This window comes from Carassius auratus, unplaced genomic scaffold (assembly GCF_003368295.1).
Source record: "Carassius auratus strain Wakin unplaced genomic scaffold, ASM336829v1 scaf_tig00006185, whole genome shotgun sequence".
Lineage (NCBI taxonomy): Eukaryota > Metazoa > Chordata > Actinopteri > Cypriniformes > Cyprinidae > Carassius > Carassius auratus.
The window spans coordinates 148,065-170,216 of record NW_020523736.1 but is presented as its reverse complement, the minus strand read 5'-3'; the positions used below and the strand labels follow the sequence as shown (position 1 = coordinate 170,216).

The 22,152-nt window shown below is 35.4% G+C and overlaps 1 protein-coding gene across 9 annotated transcripts in view; it reads right to left on the bottom strand.

The window, feature by feature from the left end:
* Positions 1–22,152, bottom strand: part of LOC113071160 (neuronal cell adhesion molecule-like) — a 48,544-nt gene that overhangs the window by 3,821 nt on the left and 22,571 nt on the right. For 4 of the 9 annotated variants that reach the window (XM_026244527.1, XM_026244530.1, XM_026244531.1 and 1 more), the window contains 30 exons: positions 17,916–18,128; positions 16,426–16,443; positions 15,902–16,007; positions 14,438–14,631; positions 14,189–14,311; positions 13,739–13,909; positions 13,084–13,143; positions 12,163–12,274; positions 11,796–11,980; positions 11,378–11,509; positions 10,722–10,865; positions 10,526–10,637; positions 10,254–10,417; positions 9,966–10,113; positions 8,976–9,100; positions 8,772–8,801; positions 8,016–8,117; positions 7,720–7,917; positions 7,558–7,628; positions 7,144–7,369; positions 6,437–6,552; positions 6,113–6,317; positions 5,905–6,027; positions 5,615–5,791; positions 4,586–4,621; positions 3,135–3,203; positions 2,166–2,288; positions 1,769–1,924; positions 399–530; positions 109–187 (listed from right to left, as the gene is read on the bottom strand). In XM_026244527.1, the coding sequence (XP_026100312.1) occupies positions 109–187; positions 399–530; positions 1,769–1,924; positions 2,166–2,288; positions 3,135–3,203; positions 4,586–4,621; positions 5,615–5,791; positions 5,905–6,027; positions 6,113–6,317; positions 6,437–6,552; positions 7,144–7,369; positions 7,558–7,628; positions 7,720–7,917; positions 8,016–8,117; positions 8,772–8,801; positions 8,976–9,100; positions 9,966–10,113; positions 10,254–10,417; positions 10,526–10,637; positions 10,722–10,865; positions 11,378–11,509; positions 11,796–11,980; positions 12,163–12,274; positions 13,084–13,143; positions 13,739–13,909; positions 14,189–14,311; positions 14,438–14,631; positions 15,902–16,007; positions 16,426–16,443; positions 17,916–18,012 (3,734 nt within the window). In that variant the 5' untranslated portion in view covers positions 18,013–18,128. The remainder of the gene's footprint in view (positions 1–108; positions 188–398; positions 531–1,768; positions 1,925–2,165; positions 2,289–3,134; positions 3,204–4,585; positions 4,622–5,614; positions 5,792–5,904; positions 6,028–6,112; positions 6,318–6,436; positions 6,553–7,143; positions 7,370–7,557; positions 7,629–7,719; positions 7,918–8,015; positions 8,118–8,771; positions 8,802–8,975; positions 9,101–9,965; positions 10,114–10,253; positions 10,418–10,525; positions 10,638–10,721; positions 10,866–11,377; positions 11,510–11,795; positions 11,981–12,162; positions 12,275–13,083; positions 13,144–13,738; positions 13,910–14,188; positions 14,312–14,437; positions 14,632–15,901; positions 16,008–16,425; positions 16,444–17,915; positions 18,129–22,152) is intronic. The other 5 variants (XM_026244533.1, XM_026244535.1, XM_026244532.1 and 2 more) reach the window with 5 other exon arrangements.

The following is a 22,152-nucleotide window of genomic DNA, read 5'->3' as shown; positions in this document are numbered from 1 at the left end:
TGCTTTCAATCAATCGTGAAACAACAACATCAACATTTATATTTCATGATTTCTTATCAAAGGGATATAAATAGGTGTAGAGTCACTCCTATTTGTTTTTTTCCTCACCTGTACTCCCCAAATGTCCCATCATCCTCTTTCATGGGCTGGATTTCTGGGTCTTGATGGGCATCTTCTTTTTCTTTTACTATGAGATTGGAAAATCAACAAGTTGTATGGTATTGAAGTTCACAGGGTTCGCATGTGTGTGCAGAATCTTAAATATTTTTTATTTTATGTTACAGATTTCATTTTTTTGTGACCTGTGCACCATTTAAAAGATTTCTGATTCAGCATTAGCTCCACACAGATGTACTTGACTACCAGTTTCACTCATCAATTTTTGTACATGCACTTACCTGGATATTTGCCTCCTTTGTTCCTCTTTATAAAGCAAACGATGAGGAGCACCAGGATCAGCAAAGCAATGGCACACATCAGTCCGATAAACCAGCCCTGCGTGGCTATGTCAACCTGCTTGCTAGTCATGGCTGCAAGAAAAAAAAAAAGAGGACAAAAGGAACCAATCCTCACTTTTCTTTCATTTGAAATATTATGGTTAATTTATCATGCAGATGTCACACAAAACAACAACAACACAAATATTGGCACTTCACTACACTGTAAAAAATTTCTTGTTGTTTTTACAAAAACTTTTTGGCAGCTGTGGTTGCCAGAATAATTTTGTAAAAATACAGAAAACTGTAAACACATTTACGTCAAAAACTGTTAATTTTACAATATAAAGCTGTAATTTACAAACAAGAAAATGTGAATATAAACCAGTAAATTCAACAACACACAAAATTAAATCTGTTTTGTACCTTGAAAATACTGACAACCACCATAATAATAAAGATGGTACTGTATAAGAGAAAGCCACATGAAGTATCAAAGCTCATCACAAGTAGCTTCACCACAAGCAGAAGTATATATTAACATATAGAAGGTGCACATTTATGGAAACACAAAACACCATCATGGTAACACACGTGATACTTAAATAATGCAAAAAACTTTCATTAAGCAACAGAAGATGTAACATAAAGCTCAAATGTACATAACTGATAACAAGAACTATTTAAAAACATGATTATTTAAACAAAATACTTTCAAACGTGGAGTGTCACGCAGGGAATTCTGGGAATATCAGTTTACAGTTTTAGACTGTAAATTATACATTGATTTGTTCTTTTTTTACTTCTAAAAGCTGTATAATTAACAGAATTTTACTGTAAATTTACATTAAATGCTTTGTTAGATCTTTTACAGTTTTTCCCTGTATATAGTACGGGAACTTACTGTTAACCTATTATCAGTTTTTTTCCGTAGCGTTTTTACAAAATTTTACAGTTAAAATTACACTTATTTTTTACAGTGTACAGTAAAGTAAAAATGATCATGAGCGGAACATCAAGATAACAAAAACCCCAAATCTTTGTTTTTATGACGGTAACAAGAAACATGGATTTGAGGAAGTGTATTTAACGTCCTCTGACGATGCATAAGACAACTGCTGTAGGATGGCAAAGAATAAAGAAAGGAAGAAAAGATGGACAAACATACAGTAATTCTGGCATGCATTTACATTTCCATAAACCCATCTGGACTCATGCTAATATTCCAAACCAAAACTACAGGTAATGTCTGGAACTGAGTGTGGGCGGGGCTTCACGGGTGATTGACAGGTGAGGGTGATACTGGTGGTCTACAGACATGGTCTCCTCACCTGGAACTGTAATCAACAGCTCCTCTGTACTGTGGACCGTAGCATCCGAGTGGTCTTTGGCAACCACCCGAACCCTATAGGACATCCCGGGCTTAAGTCCTTTAATCTGATATGTCCGAGTGCCATTTACAAACTCTGTTTTCCAGGGTTCTTTACCTGGAGAGAAGGGCCGACGGCAGGGAAGAGATTACGGCAAAACCAATTACATAGCAAAAAGGTTTATTTTATTGATTATTATAGTATAATTTGTTCTTTGACAAACTTCTTTTTTTTTTGTGATATTACACAATTTCAATAATATTAAATTGCTTGGTCTATGAGCTTTATCATATTAAACTGTGATTTTAAATAAACGCATGGCAGTGAAATTTGACAGTTTTAAGGAGGACAATCTTACTGTTATCAACAACATATTCCACATAAACATTCCTATCCGGCCCCGAGTATTCCCAGCTTATCACAGCATGGTCCTCCTCCACCGAGGAGTTCACGCTCCTAAACATCCGACCAACAGGAGGTGCTGATCAAACAAGGAAAGATACAAGTGACGTAAGAATTTAGAGATCATGAAAAAGAGTCTAGTGGCCCCCAAAAGTATCACCATTATATTTGATATGTTATTAAGTTGCACTTTACTCAAAGCCTTTATGTATAATGTATTAAGGGTTATTAAAGGGTACAATGCATTGTAATTATTCATAATATGCATTGTAATACATTATATCTTGTTATAAAAAATTATAACTGAATTTAAAATGCATAGTGTAACAATGAACTGACAAGTGTTATACTGTATTAACTGTGGTTACAATTATTCATGAGACTGTACAATGCACCATAAGGTACATTACAAGGCATCATTAATGCATTAAAATGACTTTTATAATGCATTATACATAAAGGCTTTAAGTTACGTGTTACCAAAATTGCTTTTAATAAAAGCTCCAGCATATTTTATTTGCAAATGCAACTTGATTCGATATTTTACATCTAATCTAATGAAATTCAAATATTGTAAGTGTCTTTTGGATCACTACAGATGTATTTTTTTTAATTGCTTACAGTAAACTACCACTGAAAATTTGGAGGTCAGCTTTAAAAAAAATATATATATATATAAATATAAAATTTATATATAAAATATATAAAAATTACTGACCCCAATCTTTTGAACTGTACTCTGTATGTAACTGTCATCACTCACTTTTTCATTTTACTGTAAATCATGTATAGCTCAAATAATGATTGTGACTTCTTGTGAGATTTTAAAAGATATAACATTTACAGATTCCTGTTCAATACAGTATCACACAGGCCTAGCAATGAAGGAAAAAGAGAAAAGGTGCCGGGACAGGAGTGTTTGTACCCTTGCGAAACGGGGGCTGGAAAGATTGAGTGACAGGGGGGGCTGGTGGTGGTGAAGGGGGGGCTGAGCCTGGAAGAATACAGAGAATAGTGAAACACACAACATGAAACACAAAACATTAGAAAGAGAGAAAAACGAGGCGGTGAAAGAGAGAAATGCAGATCTGAGTTAACAGCATGCAGGAACATGCAGTTCACCGGTGTAATGAGAGCTAGTTACTGTGTGTTTCTGAGAGGACACTGGGAGCAAGGCAGAGAAATCTGGGTCTGTATTATATGTCTGAACATCACTCTACTCTCAAAAACATCTAATGTCCTTGTCTGCACTAGTTAAAAGGATAGTTCACCCCAAAATGAAACTTTTGGTATTTACTCACCAAACCCGTATGACTCAGATTTGAAAATAATTTAAAATTATGAACGTTTTCAAACAATAATCAGTCATTAACCCCCAAAACTGTCTAAAAGGGCAATAAAGGAAAGCCATATGACTCATGCAGTGAGCTAACCGTGACTGAGTAAATGTTTTGATTCCGTTCAATTCAAATCATTTAATCCAATTTGTGAACTTAAACAGCATTTAAAAGAACCGACTCAGAAGAATGATTCACTCTTTGATTCGGTTCTTGAATTCAAATCACTGACCCGATGACTCTTGAGTAGTAGCAGTTCTTGAATTACATTTAGTGATTTAGCAGACACTTTTATCCAAAGCAACTTACAAAGGATGAGTTTTTTTCACTAGAGTTCACTGAGCAGAAAGATAATTAGTGAATAATTCAACAAGTTGCATGGCATTGAAGTTCAGACATTTGTACAGAGAAGTACACATGGTAGTTCAAAAGTCTTCAATGATATCAAGTCCTCTGAAATTATACAATACAACTGTGACCAAAAGAATCATTATATGCAGAGTTTTTCACGATGAGTCAAATAAGTGTTTCAGTTCAATTCATGAATCGTGTGAATGAATAAATTCAGTTTAGTCCAATTTGGGAACTTAGTAATCACTTGAAGACTTGAAATATATTGTACAAGCCATGTGAATCACTGTAATGATGCTTTTTATGTCATTTTTGGAGCCGACTTGTAGACTGTACTGTAAGAGCTGCATTAAGATAAACAAAAATTCTCCATTTGTGTTTGACAGAAAAAATAACAGCATACAGCCATTCAGGCAATCCACCAACTGCATTTATTTTTGGGTGAACTATTCCTTTAAACAGCAGATGTTCTAGCTAAGCCCTACTGAAAGCAGTGGGATGGAATTTGCATTTGCTGGTAACATGATTCTCCATGACATATGGAGCAGGCCGAGTCAGGTGTAAAGCTTTTGGTCCTGAGGAGGTTCATGCATATGTATCTATCTCTTTTCAGTGCTATAGTGCCTTTCTAGTCTCATAGCTGATGTTCATCCAGCATGCATTCTCATCAGCCTGACACTGTTGTTACCTTTACCCGCCTCTACTGCGGGATGCCGAATTAATGCTTCATAGAAAAGATAGAAAGAGAGAGAGAGAGAGAGAGAGAGAGAGAGAAGACAAAGGTAGAGAGGATATACTGTAAGTAGCAGCCACCTGACAACCAAAATAGGTTCCTTCTAAATATATACAGTAAGTCATGAAATATGATGCTGTTGGAAACAACATACATTCATACATACATACATAAAAAAAAAAGATTAAATCATGAAAATGTAAAGGCTTTTTACTTTCACAGTCAGAATGAAAAGGGCAAAAAATCAATGTATAAATGTAAAAATCAATCAATCAATCAATTAATAAAAGAATACATTTTCTAACATTTTCCAACAGAACTGTGATATATCTCTAAAAGAGTATATAGTTAATTGAGAAGCAAAATTGCATTTAATATTAGAATTAAAAAGAATTAAGTATTTTTTTCTTAAAAATTAAAAAAGAATTTAAAAAGTTTTTCGAACTACATTGTTTCCAAAAGTGAATACATTTTTTTGTGATGTTGTATGCTTTAAAGAAGATAAAAAAATACTGATTAAGAATATGACTTAAATATACATCTTTTTAAAAAATATAATAAAATATAAAGTACACACAAATATAAATAAAATATAAAAATAAGTCTAATATAAATAAAACTAATGTTAAATTTGTGTGAAAAATATTTTTAAATAATAAAATATAAATAAAAGTATTTAAAAAAATAAGTCAAATATATAAATAAACAAACAAATGGCATGTTATGTGTGTGTTAAATCTATTCATAGAAAATGCAACCCTTAATGAAATAAAAGCATTGTATTGTAGATGTATAACATTGACTACGAACAAGAGCACTCCGATCCAGGAAATTGAGGAAATTGATACACAAACCTCTGTACAAGTTTTATTCTGCTTGCAATTTATGTGAAGCCACCGGTGAGGATAAAATACTGCACCTGGATCCTTGCCTCAAATCCTGAAAATGTTATATTGTAAAATCATTCACAAAGTTAGTCCTCACCTTCATCCACCATTGTGAAGCCCTCTTTAGTGACAGTGGGACCAGAGCCCTTGACAGTCATGGCGTTCAAATAGAACTTGTAGTGAGTGCTGTGCTTGAGGTTTTCCAGAGTGATGCTGGTCTCGTTTGCTGCTAGAAGCAGCTCTTTGAGCGGCCCAAGTTCATCTGTTGTATTGACTGCAAGAAAAGAGAGGAGAGTTCACATAAAGAGGATTAAAAGTGTAAGTGATCTGCATCTTTTTATAAATCAACAACAAAATCCTATAAGATATGTCCCAGTTCAGACTTACTAGGCTGAAATTTGAGCAAGTATCCTGTCAAGTGACCGTTATTTTCTAGAGGTGGCATCCACTTCACAATCAATGAGTCCAGGTTCAGATTTTGGATTTTTAAATCTGCAGGAGGCCCAGGAACTAAAAGAATAGATATAGATTATTTTCCTTTAAATAATTCTTCATACTTTGACAAGTGAGTACATTTAGTAAGTACACACTCTACCTCCCTCTGGTGTTTCAAATATGTGATTGGAGCTGGTGGGTCCGTCTCCTTTCCCGTTGAAGGCTCTTATGTTGAGGGTGTACTGGCTGTAGGGATGAAGGTCGATCAGAAGACCCTCCGGCTCACTCCCGTGGAAGATGAGCTCCTGTGGTTTCACAGGCTCAGGGTCTTGCTTCTGCAGGCTTCTTATTTTCCAGTAACTCACCTACAAAATGGCAACATCTTAGACTGTTTGCCGCTGAAATGTCAACATCTTTAGATAGATCTCCGTAATTGGCGAATAATATTAGAGATGTAAATGCATTTTCTGTCTTAAGTAAGTACCTTATATCCATTCAGTCGCCCTCGTACTGTTGACAGAGGAACAGCATCCCAGTGCACTTCAGCCACTGTCCCACTCTGAACCGAAACTTTTAAGTTCTCCGGGGCCACAGTTGGTACTAAGATGACAAACACATACAGATTTTTTTTTTTTTTTTTTTTTTTTTAATTTTTAATGGAACTATATTCTATATTTCTAGGAATCTGTCCACCATCTCGGATGAACATTTTCAGTGTATACATGTGATGCCTGTTCAGATTTTGTCCCAAATCAGCATAATATTTTAAGGTAAAAAAAAATAAATATGTAAAATAATATTTAAATGTACATATAAAATAATGTTGATATAAATATTAGTGCAGTCAAACAATTAAGCACGATTATTCCCATCCAAAATAAAAGTTTTTGTTTACATAATATGTGTGTACTGTCTATATTTTTTATTCTTATATTAAAAAAACACACATACAGTGTATATTTCCATGTATGTATTTATATTCATATCATTTCTATTATATATAAATATATTTAATATATGAACAACCCTTTCTCTAAAATATGTGCATGCATGTGTGTGTATTTATACAGTATATACACAGCACACACACATATATTATGTAAACAAAAACATTTATTTTGGATGGGATTAATCGCGATTTCACAGCACTAATAAATATATTTTTTTCTGTGTTTTCTGAAGTTTACTCACAGTCTTCTCCTGAGTATCCCAGCACTACGCCTGGTCTGGGACCATGACCATAGTCATTGACCGCCTGCACGGTGACTTCATAGGGTGCAAAAGTGGGCGTTCCTGTCACCACATATTGCGAGACATTGGCCAGAGTGAGTGAAGTCCATTGCTGATCCAGATCTTTCTGTCTCCAGCTCACCTTGTACTGTAGACCCGGACCGTTCGACTCCAGCCCGGTCAGCTCCTGGTCACCAGACATTAAAAGGAAACCACGTAAACTAGGAACTAGGAACTAGAAACTCAGCTAAACTAAAAGGTTCTCTAAGGAACCTAAAATGGTTCTTCAATAACATTGCTGTGAAACACACCTTTGGAACCGTTTATGTTTTGGATCGTACTATACTGAATAAAATCAAATCATAAGTGTTTTACCCTCCAAGTTATTGTCATGCTGTCAGGTGACGTTCCAATGACTTTAACATCTGATGGATTGACGTCAGGCCCTGTGAGAATCACAATCAAACTCTGATTCAAGAAAATACAAGGACATTTAAAGATTCCTAAGCATTCTGTTTTCTTGCTAAGGTAACTCACGTGCAGGATTGGTCCTGTACTGTCTGGATGGAGTGCTGGGTTCACTCAGACCCACGTCATTGAGTGCCAGGACCCTGAAGGAGTAATACACATACGGGGAAAGCTCCAGGTGTGCAGTGGTGCTGGTACCTGAGACTTCAGTCATATTGACCCATACTTCAGGCTCGTGGAGTGAATCTTCATATTGGATCAGGAACGCTAAGGTAACCAATATTAATGGATCAGAAAAGTAGACCTAAATGTTTCTGTTGACCTATAATGTGGATCTACAACAAGGTAACAAACAAAGAACTCACATTGAATAGGACTATTGTTTTCATCCCCAGGGGTCCATGTTAGCTGAACACTGCGCTCTCGTTGGTCTGTCAGCTCCAGGTCTGTGGGTGGGTCTGGTTGGTCTGGAAAACCAGATTTTATGAGACACAAAACCCATCCAACATCCAGCTTTATTACACCAGACATTAGAAACATGCAACACGAGCCCAAATAAAAAATTAACTAATATACACCAACTTAAAAAAAAATAATAAAACAAATGTCACAGACTGAAATGCGACATTCTGTTAAAGGCACCATTTTAAAGTATCAAGCCAATCTCATGAGAAAAACTGTTTAGTTTACATTCTAGACAATTTGTGGCAAATTCGTATAAATTTGTACGAACAACACAAAATTTGTAATAAAAAATTAGGCATCAAGATGAACCACTAAACTAAAACTTAGTGTGGTGTAAGCAGATGAGATTGTACAGATTTGCTGCTAATCAAAATGTAAATTAGTCACAAATTGCCTTGAGAGTCTGTTGGTAAAGCTGAAACCACACAGGTCTTTATTTCCAAACGAGATCAGGAAAAGTTTAGTGAGCTGCCTCATTTGAGAAAACTTAAAACCAAAATTGCCTTTAACAGTTTATGTATTAATGGGAAACATCCACAAAAGACATCCATAAGCACATATTGGGAAGGTAATGAGGGATAAACAAAAAGAGCAAAAATACAAATGCATCAAATGGTTTTGGGACCTGTTTGGGAACTGAAAGAAGTGCATTTTACCCATTATTATAGGTGGTGTTGGTGTGGCCTCTGACAAGGAAAGCAGGTTTGAGGAAGTCAAAAGTTAATTATACAAAAGTACATATTCAACTGTAAAACAGCACCCAAATAAATATCTCCTGGAACAGTTTGAGTGTGTACAGTATGTATGTACAGTTTCTAGGAAATGGACAGCCTGAAGCAGGTGAGAGTGTGATACCGTACCGACTACTGTGAGCATGGCGCTGGCTGAATCTTGGTCAAGGGTGGTGTTTCTGATGCAGGTGTAGTTCCCCTCATCGTCCTCTCTCACGTCATGTATAGTCAGACTGTCAGAGCCCACCTCAAATCTACACACACAAACACACACCTGCTAGTCAACAACAAGTAGCTACAGGCCACCTTTCAGAGCAAATAAACGGAGACATCATGATTTTTACTTTTCTCAAACTTCAGAAGTTAACATTTAGATCAAAAGTGCTTTTTTTGTGGATAAATCTGTATTTTATTTTCATAAAAAAAAAAAAAAATTATCTTGTATACTGTATATACTCCACCATTCAAAAGTTTGGGGTTGGTACGTTTTTTAAATATATATATTTTTTTTCATTACTATTTTATGCTCATCAAGGCTTCATTTATTTTAAAAAATACAGTAAAAAAAATATAATGTTAAATATTTTAATTTAAAATAACCATTTTTTATTTTGAAACATTTTAAAATATAATTTATTCCTATGATGGAAGCCATTACTTCAGTCTTCAGTGTCATATTTTGTCACATATCATTACTGATTTGGTGATCAGGAAACGTTTATTATTATCATTATTACTATCAACACTGATAGTGATAGTTGCACTGCTATATTGTTGCTATATCTGTTTTTTGTTTGGAAACTGATACATTTTTTTTCAGGATTCTTTGATAAATAAAGAGGAACAGCATTTATTTGAAATATAAATCTCTTGTAACAACATAAAAATCTTTACTGTCACCTTTGATAACTTTAATGCTTCCTTGCTGAATAAAAGTATTACATTCTTTCCTTTTTTTTTCTTAAAGGAAAATAATCTTACTGACCCCAAACCACGTACAGTAGTGTATTTCTTTTTAAATAGGACAAATGCCTATAAAGAAAAAAATACCCAACTACTCCATCTGCAAGATGGTGCTTATATTTGAACAAAAATGGCAGCAGTGGTGGCAGGTCATACCGAGTGTCGTCGGGAAGCTCCATATTGTCTTTGAGCCATATCATGGAGGGGAAGAGAGAGGGGTCATGTTTGACTTCACACTCAAACACAGCCATTCTGTTCCTCTGGACAACTTTATACCCAGGCTGTCTGATGATCCGTGTAGCCTCTGCAGAAAGAAAACAACATACATCTTGCTCATTTCCCCCACATTTCCCATCATGCTACTTCTACTACTACTATTCATTCACTTAGCATATTACAAATACACAGATTTACCCAAAACAATTAAATTAGGTTTTCACTCACCTTTCACTTCCAGGTAAACATGATTTTCTTTGTTTCCAAGACTGTTTGAGGCAATGCAGGTGTACTTGCCACTGTTTAGTGGCCGAGCCACATTGATCTCTAAGGTATTGTTTTTATGAATGATGTACGAGTCGCCATCCACTATGCTCTGACTGTCTTTAAACCTGCAGATGACAGAAGCATAATAACCATGCAACATAAACACGTTTGGATATTAGAGGCAAACTTAAAAATAATGAAACTAATAATAAAAAAATTAAATAATATCTCACCATGTGATCTTTGGAAGTGGCGAGCCAAATGAAGCACAGTCTAACAGAGCCCTACTGTTAGTGACGACTGAGTATACATGATTTGGAGGAGTCAGCACCCTTGGAGGTTCAGCTGAAATGTAATGTAATGAATGCAATTTACCATACATAAATAAAAAATATAGAATAGAATAGAAATGCATATACGCTAACATACCCAAGACACTGACAAAGGCATTGGCCAGCAGGTAGCCGTACTCATTGGAGGCGTTGCACTGGTAAACAGAGCTTGAGCCGGTCCGAACATCACTGAGGATGATGTTGCCGTTTTCGATTTTCCGACTGGGATCCTTATGTGAGTCTATCAAGGAATCACATCATAATTATACTCACAATTAAACTATAATCAAATCATTCTTCTAAAAAAGCAATTAGATGTGCTACAAGCTACTAACAAAAAATGGGCAAACTACATTATTTTAAATATATGAGATGATAGCATTTATAAGTTAATCAGAGCAGTATTTCCCACTGGCACGAAAACAATAAAGTTAATTAGAGTGAAAGCATAAACTTAAACAGAAACAATACAACTATAAAAATGGGCAAATAAATAAAAACACTTAGTTTACGCAAGGGATAAGCAACATTTAAATAAATATTGTGGTTTAAAAACAAACATAGGATCAGTGAATCATTTTAGAGAATCACTTTAATTACAGGCACTGTACAAACAAACTGATCAACAATAAATCAGAACTTCCTATTTATCAATCTAAAAATATTTGTTGAAAATAGGAGCTAGATACTGGAAAAGCAGTATAAACGTTCATGGAAAGTGATTACAGATAAAAGTGAGTGGGCTTTACATACTTTCAATGGGAATTCCGTTGACAGACCATGTGACCGTGGGTTTAGGGTTGCCTTCTGCCCGGCAGGTGAGCATTCCAGATTCTTTCGGGGCCAGGATGAGGTTCTGAGGGGCACTGATCCAAAAGGGAGCCGCTGCGGAGATCAAAGGAAAGTTTGAAATCAAATAGACATAATTGGAATTTTAACGTAAAATTTGAATTTAGATTGCTTCCTATGCAACATATCTTAAAATATACGACGAAATAATTCTAATATCTGGCAAACCAGTGAGTATTTTCTGAGTAACAGGAAACATAAAGGGTCTTTCAGATCAGCTCAAGACCATAAACGGTTCAGGATGGCATCCCGGGGTCAGTGAATGATGTGACTAAACAAGATTGGTGAGATGTGACAGATGAAAAGACGCCCTGTGACAGACCTCTGACCACTACAGTGATGATGTGATGGTTGCTCCCCAGGCGATTCTTGGCTAAACACCGGTAATCTCCCCCATCGGCTTCTGTCACCTCCGTTATCTTCAGAGTTTTCTGGAAACTGTGAAATGAAAAGCGGCCGCTTGGCAGCTCCCCGTTCACCTTGCTCCAGGACATATCTGGCGTTGGACTGAAAAACACAATAAAGTCAAACACTTTTGAACTGTTATGCAAATCTACTGATGCAGTCTGACCCCAATCACAAGAAGAAACGGACATGGTTACAAAAAAACAAACAAACAGCACATTAAGATGCACATTAGCCATTTTTCGACCCAAGAGAAGGCCATTTTTCCACTTCCTCCTACTTACAGGCCATCAGCGATGCATTCCAGCTGCAGTGTGTCTCCTTTCAGGACCATGGTTGTACTGTGTGTTCCTGGTGGGTTCATGAAAGTGGGCGCTCTCTCCCCAGATGGACTGTCTAGAACATAGATAGGCCACAATCAGACACATTCTATAACCAGACAGCTATTGCCCACGACTTATGAGAGGGGAAAAAGATTATTTTTTGGTGCGCAAAACCACACACGAACGAGGTAGATACAACTAGTGGTGTACAAAGAGCATATTCCTGGACAAATTTGACACTATAAATGGAAAATTTAAAGGAATTAAGTCTAAAAAAACTGCCCTTATGTCTTTTATCAAGTGAACCTCATATTAAATGACAATAATTTTATCCTTCCATTGCTTCTTTTGGGTGGCATTTAAAAGAGTATGGAAGGATCCAAATGAAAAAATATATATAATAGAAATGAACAATGTTTTAGTAAGATATTGTATATCACTTTATACAGTGTTGCATACAGAATAATATGCAACACTAATACATGTATTCAGTTTTTAAAATGGGGAAAGGATAAAGTTTAGTGACCAGTTTAGTTCTGAAATGTTAATTATACAATTAAAACAAAGACAAAGGACTGATTACCATTCATATACACTAATTTTCTTGCCATACACAATGCCAATGATAGTCAACTCCTGTAGCGCTGGCTTCAGTCCTTTTGTTAAATCTGACAAAATCAGTTTTCATTAAGAAGATGCAATTAAATGGTAAAGCATGAGACCTTTATTAAGATGAAGTTGTTTGAAGTCAGGGTTGGGATTCTAGAGAAGTGGGTTATATTTCTGGTTATTAGGTAATGAGCTATTCCTGGTTAGGCGGAAACACAAGTGATGGGAGGGATGAAGTCTGGGTTCACTTGGAGAAGTTCTGCTAGCACTCACCACCCCAAAAATCTGAGCCATTCAAAAAAGCTGCCAACACAGTGTCATTCATAGCTTCAACTGGAATACAACAGAAAATAATCAGCATGCAATGCTTTGACATTTACGGATCTAGACAGAGCAGGAGAAAACTGAAGAGGCATTTAACACTGTCACTTTAATTCTCACTATGGCTGTCAAAGTCTAATGGCTGTTTATTCAGTAAAAATTTTTTTACAAATTACAGTACCAAATTATTGCATTTTTATATATAAAAGGAGGGTGGGGGTAAAATAAAAATACATTTTAAATTTTTTTTAAATATACGCATGTAAATTCTGCAATAAGAAATGTTTCACTGCTTCACACAATATTTAATGTCTTATCAAGCAGTGTTGGGCTTTTCTTGGGGGAAATACAGATATATGCAATTCTTTGTGTATCAATTGAATAAATTAATAAACTTATTATATAATTAAACTTCTGACTCTTTTTCATATATTGACAGCCCTAATAATAATGGATAAAAATATGAATCTGTATATATTGTGCAAGCTTAATTCAACATAAAAAGGCAGAGTCCTATTCTATTTCAAATCTATTTAAAAAAAACTGGTTTACACAGATTCTTGTTTGGAACAGAGTCTGTTTGTAGCAGCAGACTGAAGACACTTACTGTCCAGCACGTTGACGGTGATGGGCTGTTTCTGTTGGATAGTCTGAGTGTGTGGGAAGCGGGCGTAGCAGATGTAGTCGTTTCTGGTGTCTTCAATGAGCACGTTGGAGAAATACAGGTCTCCGTTTAAAGCCTGGGATACACGACTGTTTTGGGGAAGTCTTTGGAAGTCTAAAACAAAACAGAGTATGAATTTTTGGCTTTTACTCGAGTAGTATAGTACAGTATAATTTAATTGTGAACACTATTTGCCAATAGAAGAAGGACCATAAAATAACAATAAGCTAAACCTGCAAAACAGAGCAGGGATTTTTACATACTTGGGTTACCATGTAAAGTATATGAAAACATAACCAAATCAGACATTCAGTGGGTGCTTACACTAGTGCAAGACTGACGTGTGGTGTGTTACTGTCACAAATCTATGTGGATATGTGTGATATATCTTACTGTTATCCATCCAGAAGATGATTGGAGGGGGCAGGCCAGCCGGAGGTCTGCACTGCAGCACTAGAGACATTCCCCTCTGCACCATGATTGGCTCAATTTTCTCCTTTGACCACAAGGGGGACCCTATGAAAGAGAATTGGGCCCGCAATTAAAAACACACAAAACAAAACAACTGACAGAAGTTGACTGCAAAAACATTAACAAAACAGTCCTGTGGCAATTCTTTCTGATTAGATGTGTCTGTCTTACTGGACTGACGGATGACAATGTTATTGGACATGGCAGATCCGTGCTCGTTGCGGGCGATGCACTGGTAAACACCCTCATACGCCTCTGCCTTCTCTCCGCTGATGTCAATGACCAGAGTGCCTGAGTTGGGCTTCATGATAACTTTGGAATCCTTTTCAACATCGAAATGAGTGCCATTACGTGTCCATGAAAAGCTAGATTGAGAAGAGTGTAAACAGAAAATCAATTACAACAACATGCATATGCACAGTGACAATTTCAATCGATTAATCATTATTGACATGACTGACATTAATCAATCATCACTTGTCAATAATGGTAATTCCTTAACTTTTTGAATATCTATCCACCCTTGAAAGGAGAGATTTGGCAGAATGTTCAAGCTGCTATTTTCCATACAAGAGACTGTTGATTTACATTGAAAAACTCCACAATAAAGGACAAATAAAGCATCACAAAAGTAGTGTATATGACTTTTGTGCTATGTTTCTAGTCATCTGAAGCCTTACAGAAGTGCCCTTGTGTGAGAAACAGTCCAAAATGAATGCCATTATATCTTAAACAAGTTAAATTACTGTCTGTTCTACACATAATGATGTTGTTTAATTTCAAAAGACTTACATCATTGTGCACAAGTCACTTTATGCTATAATTTTAGGATGCTTTTATGACCCAAAAATGAAAATGTGCAGAAATTGACTGACTCTCAGGGCTTCCAAGATGTAAATGAGTCTCTTACTACAATTTGAAGAAATTTCGCATTAATCAAATCATTACACAAATTACACATTACATCTTTTAAAAACATCATAATAATCTTTTTATAATTCGCATGACTCCATTTGTTTAATTAATGTTTTGTGAAGTGAAAAGCTGCATAATTATAAGAAATAAATACATAATTTAGGCTTTTTTAAATTAATAAACCCTTCCTTCTGTTCAAAATATGACCCCATAATCCATAATAATGCATCCTCTGGTGAAAAAGTGCACCCCTTGTTGTCCTCTCACATCAAAATGCCACAACACATTTATTTAGAGTTGTTTTGACTGTTTTCGCTTGTAAACAGTTCTTAATCTGTGCATATTTCTCCCCTGATTATGCAATATTATGGATAGAGAACTAATAAAAACTTCTTCATGATGGACTTATTACAGATTTCATGTCACAAGGCCTTAATTGATGGACTGGAGTCATATGGATTACTTGTGGATTATTGTGATGTTTTTATTAGCTATTTGAACTCTCATTCTGACGGTACCCATTCACTGCAGAGGATGCACTGGTGGGCAAGTGATATAATGCTAAACTTCTACAAACCTGTTTCAATGAAGAAACAATCTCACCTACATCATGGATAGACAGATTTTCAGGAAGACTGGTAGGTGTTAAGCGCCAAGCATCCGTCCACAGCAGTGGAATCTGCAGTAGCGGTAACCATGGTTATTCAAAGTGACACCCACCTGGGATGAGGCTTTCCTTTGGCCTCGCAGTGGATAATGATGTTCTCCCGAGGGTCGATGATGTAATCCTTGGGGGACTGATGAGTTATTGTGGGAGGCTGAGGCACTGAAGCACAGAAACCAGCGTGAAGACAAGCATCTCTTTTTCCCACACACACATACACACACACACACCTTGGCACAAACCAGCACAGATGCACCACCTCTGCAGAAACTGATTCTGCAAGAAAATATCTAAGTGACCAGCTTTAGTTTATCAGTGTAACCAAGCCCATAGAGACAAACAACCAAAGAGCATGCAGCATGCACACAAAGTTCAAAGTTCACAAAGTTCTTGTTGGCATGACAGATCATTGCTATAATTTACATACAGCTTTATATTAGGGTGATTAATGATAAATAAAGGATAAATATGTTAATATTCAAATCAAACCCATAACACACTTCAAAAAGAAGAAATGAAAAGACAAGTTAAAGTAGACCTAATTCACAACAAATTTCACAGCAAAAGTGCCCAGACTTACATCCCTCCAGAACTTTAGCTTTTTTGTCCAAATGAATCAGGAAATACATAAGCAGAGAGTAAAAGAGTTCAAATTAGTGTAAGAGAAGAAGAGAGAAGAGAAGATCAAACAAATCAGGTTCCCTCAGTGAAACTTCAGGAGGTGTGTTGGGCATTCGTTACCCATCATGCAACTCTCATGCCATTCTCCTAATGCAGTTCTAATGATGCTGATTGTTTGTCAATGATACATTGATTTTAACACCCTAAAAATGGTGCTTCATGCATTATAGACATAGACTATAGAAGATTTTGAAAATTCTGGATTGGAAAAGGGTGCTTCATTCTTTACCCATGTATTTAAACATGTATAATCATTCCTTCTGGTGGTCTTAAGTGTTTTTCCATTTCTCCAACCCCAAAGTAATATTTTTGAATGTTTTCGAAAGATGGCTCTTGCCATCGGCATTTATTTGATCAAAAATACAGTAAAAATAGTAATATTTTAAAATATTATTACAGTTAAAATAACTATTTAAAAAAAGTTTATATACATGTTAAAATCTATGAAATTCCTGTGATGGCAAAGCTGAATTTTTACCATCATACACCAGTCTTCAGTGTCACATGATCTTTCAGAAATAATATTCTGATTTGGTCCTCAAGAAACATGTCTTATTGTCAATGTTGATATTCTGCTGCTTAATTTATTTGTGTAAACCATGTTAATGTTTTAAGGATAATTTGAATGAATTATATATTTGTACAAGTCTCAGTCAGCTTAAAGCAGTACACATAGCAAGAATTTTTTTGTAATTATATAATGCATAAAAAGAAAAAAGTTTAGAAAGAAATAGAGCAAGCTAGTGTTAGAAGCCTTTTTTGCTTTTGTTAATTGTATAATAAATAAAATAAAATAAAATATTATATTTATTTATATTATTTTATATAAATTATAATTTATAAAATTATATATATATATATATATATATATATATATAATTTTATATATATATCAATTATATATTATAATTTTCTCATATATCTTGTATATTATATATCATATATTCATAGAGTTGATTGTCACAGCCAGAGAGCGAGTGATAGAAAAGGGTGACCAATGCTCTCTAAAAGTCCATGTATATTACTCTGCTTACACAGTAGTAATGCTGACTTAACTTCCTGTCAAACACTTCTCTAGAGAGGAGCAGCAGCTGAGAAAAGAGAAACACACTGCGAGGACTTACAGTGACATACTCTGCTTCATTTCCATTTTAATAATTGAATTCTGAAATTCTGAGGATCTTTAATTTTATTTCTAATCTGGTCTAAAAATGTCTTAGAAAATCCCAGACAGAATCGCATGTGAATCACTTTCTCATTTTAAAATAGGTAAGGTAGAAAACTAGATTTTTTTCTGCACTTCTGTCAAATTAAATCTACATTAGTGGGATTTATTACATTTTATTACATCACATCAGATTTCATTTTCTTTCACTGTGCAATACTCACGGTCTAGAGGCACTTCTAATGCAGTGGTCATGTGACCCAGCAGGAGCAGCAGCATCACAGCTCCTCCACAGAGCGTGCAACTCCTCTTCCTGTCCATGGCAGGGTGCGTTACATCAAAATCCTTCCCCTCCAGGTCAAAGCAACTGGGCCTTCTGATTCGCACTCAGTGTGATCATTCAAACATAAAGCGGCATCCACGATTAGCAAGCAAGACTGAAAGAGAAAACAAATAGAAAAACAATGACCTTTTATGCTAGCAAAAGCACAAATGGATGGCAAGATCTTTATTAGGGAATCTGTGGTGGAGACAGACAGTTCACATGGCCTCAGATCATCCTGACATACACAGAGACATGTGAGGGCACTCAGCTGGAAGAGACAGGAACGCTGTGATGGCAGCACCCTCAGCACTGACATATGGATGTCAATACACATGGCTGAAGCACAAAATTACACAGCCTGCTGTCTGGTTCCTCAGAGATGGGTTAAGAACCCAAAAAAAAAAAAAAAACAACAACATAAAAACAACAGAACACGTTCCTTTCTTGCTCCGGAAAACCTTTTGTTTTATTGTTCAACTTTATGCAAGCACTGAATGGAAATTAATTAAGCAAATCTTTTCAGATGGGTTAAAACATTATGTGGTTTTAAAAATGAAATGCTCTTCATAAGATAAAATAATCAACATTGGAGAATGTAAAGTTGCAACACTTTGTTACTTTTGCATTACTTCAGCTAACTGAGACTCCTTTTAGAAGCTATAACATGGTGTGTTTCCCAACCTTGGCATGTGGCATTTACACAGGAATCACAACCACTGTAAAACACATTGTGATTATAATGGATGAGTGACTGCAATGTTTTTACAATATATACCCAAGTAAAGAATATGAGCAGAATTAGGCTGTGTAAAGTTTTCATTGAGGATTAGTATATTCAGTGAGTATAATTTGTCAGAGAAGTGAACTAGCATGGGTTGTTCCTGCCAGTAGGTAAAGAGTGTGCTATCTCAGTGATTCTGCTGTGTAGCAGGCTGTGTCAGGGAAATGGGCTTTGCTTTGCATAATTCATGAGCTCAGAAACCTTGACAACATCATACACCTAAATAGAGGGAGAGAGAGAGGGGGAGAGAGAGAGAGAGAGAGAGAGAGAGAGCATGAGTCTCAAGGTGAAGGATTCAAACATTGGGCAAAAATGCCACTAAATTGGACAAAAATGCCCCTGCATAAACAAATTAAAACTATTACATCTGTTGCTAACAAAGTGTAAATGAATAAAAAGTGTTCACTGCGGCACTAAGTTAAGATTTGCTCATGTTACACCGTATTTCATTTTAGGCGTTTTTACAGTGTTGCGCATTATAACCAATCACACACGATTCTGTTGAGCTTAGAGATGCAATATCCAATCAGAGACGTTCAGATGAGTCATCGCTGAAACTCATCAGGTTTGTTGAATGCACACATGTTCGATGACTGAATTCCGCAAATTCTCTCATCATAGACAACAAAGTGGAGATGTACGTACAATGTAAGTAAGGGATACATTTTGCAACCGTATACAGTTTCAGTGATTATAACAATACTTTTTTTTTTTTGAGAGTGCGATAGATCAAAGTTAGTGAGAATGTCATTTCTGTACATAATTTATTCCCCGTTTGAATAACCGTGGGAAGGAAACAAAAAAAAGCAAAGCAAAGCAAATCAAAACAAAAGAAGCGAAGCAAAGCAAAAAAAAATCTAAACAAAAGAAGCAAAGCAAAAAAAAAAAAAAAAAACTAAAAACTAAACAAAATCAGAAACTAAAACAACACAAAACTAAAAGTCTTAAAAATAATAATAATAAAACAATAAAATGAAATTTTAAAAAGAGTGGATAGGATAGTATTAAAAATGAAACCAGTGTCCATTGACTACAGTCAAATAATGACAGAAGTGAGTAAAGAAATTCAAGGGCCTATTAAAACATTTTCTGGCAGAAGAAAAGGCAAGACTCTCTCAATACCCAAGTAAAGACAAGTAGATTTACCACATTTCAGTGTTTCAGACTATGTGCACAGCGTGTCTGATGGCTGCTATGGTGACAGTATGTGCTTAAGCGCCCTTTGGAAAAACCTGAACCGGTCAATTGCAGTACAGAAAGAGTGACAGTGACACTGTCTTAAATGGAAACTGTCAATCACATTTCCTGTTGCCATGCAATCAGCTTGACCTTTAGCTATTCTCGAACATAAGAATCTGTGAAAAAACATAGTAGACACTGGCATATGTGCCTTTAAAATGAGACTATGAGATCTAACAAAGACAAAGTCTAGATTCAGGTCTGTGCTGACATATGGTGGAGATGTGCAGTCATCTAGAGTCTGTCAAAATTACAAATTTGCACAGCACAAACATCGATTCTAATCATTGCATGTTCAACACATTTTCTCTGGCAATAATGCATGATTTATGACTAAATGAATTAACCAACAGATGTTGTCCCTGAGTTCAGGCTATTAACATTCTGGTTAAATTAGCTCAATTAAGACAAACTAATGAAAAATTCAATTATGTCTCTTCATTTTTACATAAATTTTCATAATAGGACTCAGATTCTTTTCTTTTTTTCTTTTGGCCTTAAGCCACTTTTGTTGATAAGGAAAGTGTGTGAGGACAAATGTTTTTTTATATAAGAAGTATTATTATTTTTAATATAATAATATTACATCTTTAAATAATATTTTTTTAAATATGAATGTTTATTTATATAAATTTAAATTATAAAAGTTTGTTGGCTTTAAATGCTGGCTTGTAGCTCTGGCGACTTGGCATAATTAGACTTCCCAATAGCTCAGAAGGATGCTTTGGGTAACATCCTGGTCTCACAGAACTGAAGAAAACTGTGATTTGGTTACTGCTGAGTCATTCGTATCATTCGTAAACACACTAAAGAGTATATGTGTCACGTGCTCTAAGACTCTTATTAACAATTTCCCATGAACTTATAAATGTGTGTGCAAATATTTTATATTTAGAGACTTTATTCACATAACTTAAATTAGTATTCTTAAGTTATTATGCAGATTCACTTTTAGCAAGAGAAATGTTGCCACAGGCTTATCTAAAACCAGTCTATTTTAGTATTCATCTCAGCATAATCCCTGCATAAATTGAGAAGAATATATGCAAATGAACGACATCATTTACATATGAATGGACTTCTACAGTAAAAAGTGAACAGAGACCATACCGTACAATCAAAGGACTTCATTCATATGGGTTTGTTTTGACCACATCCTACTGCTGCCTTTTGTGGGCTTGGCTAACTTGTTGTTTGTGTTGACAAGTGGTTATTCTCTTTCACAAGAAGAGAGATCAGAAGTCCTTGCTGCCAAACTAACCTTTTTTCATATTTGAGTTCATTTCTAGCTATTTGAACTACCTATTAAACAAACCTTTTGTCTGTTACCATACCATAGCTTAGTATGTTTGCTTTTTCTACAGAAACCTCTATTAGTTCTGAATACTGTAAGTGCGTGAATCCCTTTAATGAAATTTCCATCTATCACATGTGAATACAAGGCCATAGAGTGTGAGAACCACTAACAGAATATCCATCAGGTCAGGGAGGGTCTTTCTGAGTGTTTGTTCTGAACAGGGCTGGATATTTCCATGATAATGAGACTCAAAATAAACTATGAACGTATTAAACATTGTAGACATATTATACAGGGATCCACAAAATACTCTAAACTCCCTTAGATAATTTTTTTATATTAATATGATTTACAAATATAAAAACTAGTTACACTAATATAAATGCCCTAAAGGCTGAATACACTTCTGCACATATTTTTGCCCCAATTTACAGCCTGGAACGGTTGATGCTAGTTGGTTAATGTCAGAACCAGTCTGCAGATTTGAGTTGACAGATTTCATAAGAAAAAAAAAAAGTCTAATATAAGATGTCTAAAAGCTGCTATGTGACAAGGTGTACAGTAAAAAATAAAAAAATAAAACCCAGAACTACATTTTTATAAACTGTCGACCCAAAAAAACAAGTGTTTAAGGACACAAAAGTAGAGCACAATGTGTCATATTACTCTGCGAACTATGGCCACTGGCGGGAAACGTAATCATCGACAGGAAACATTCATTATTTTCAACGATGTCAAAGGATTATTTCACCACCCTATGTGAACCTAAAAGGAAGAGATATATTGAAAAAAATTAATTGTATTGGTCTATATCAGATC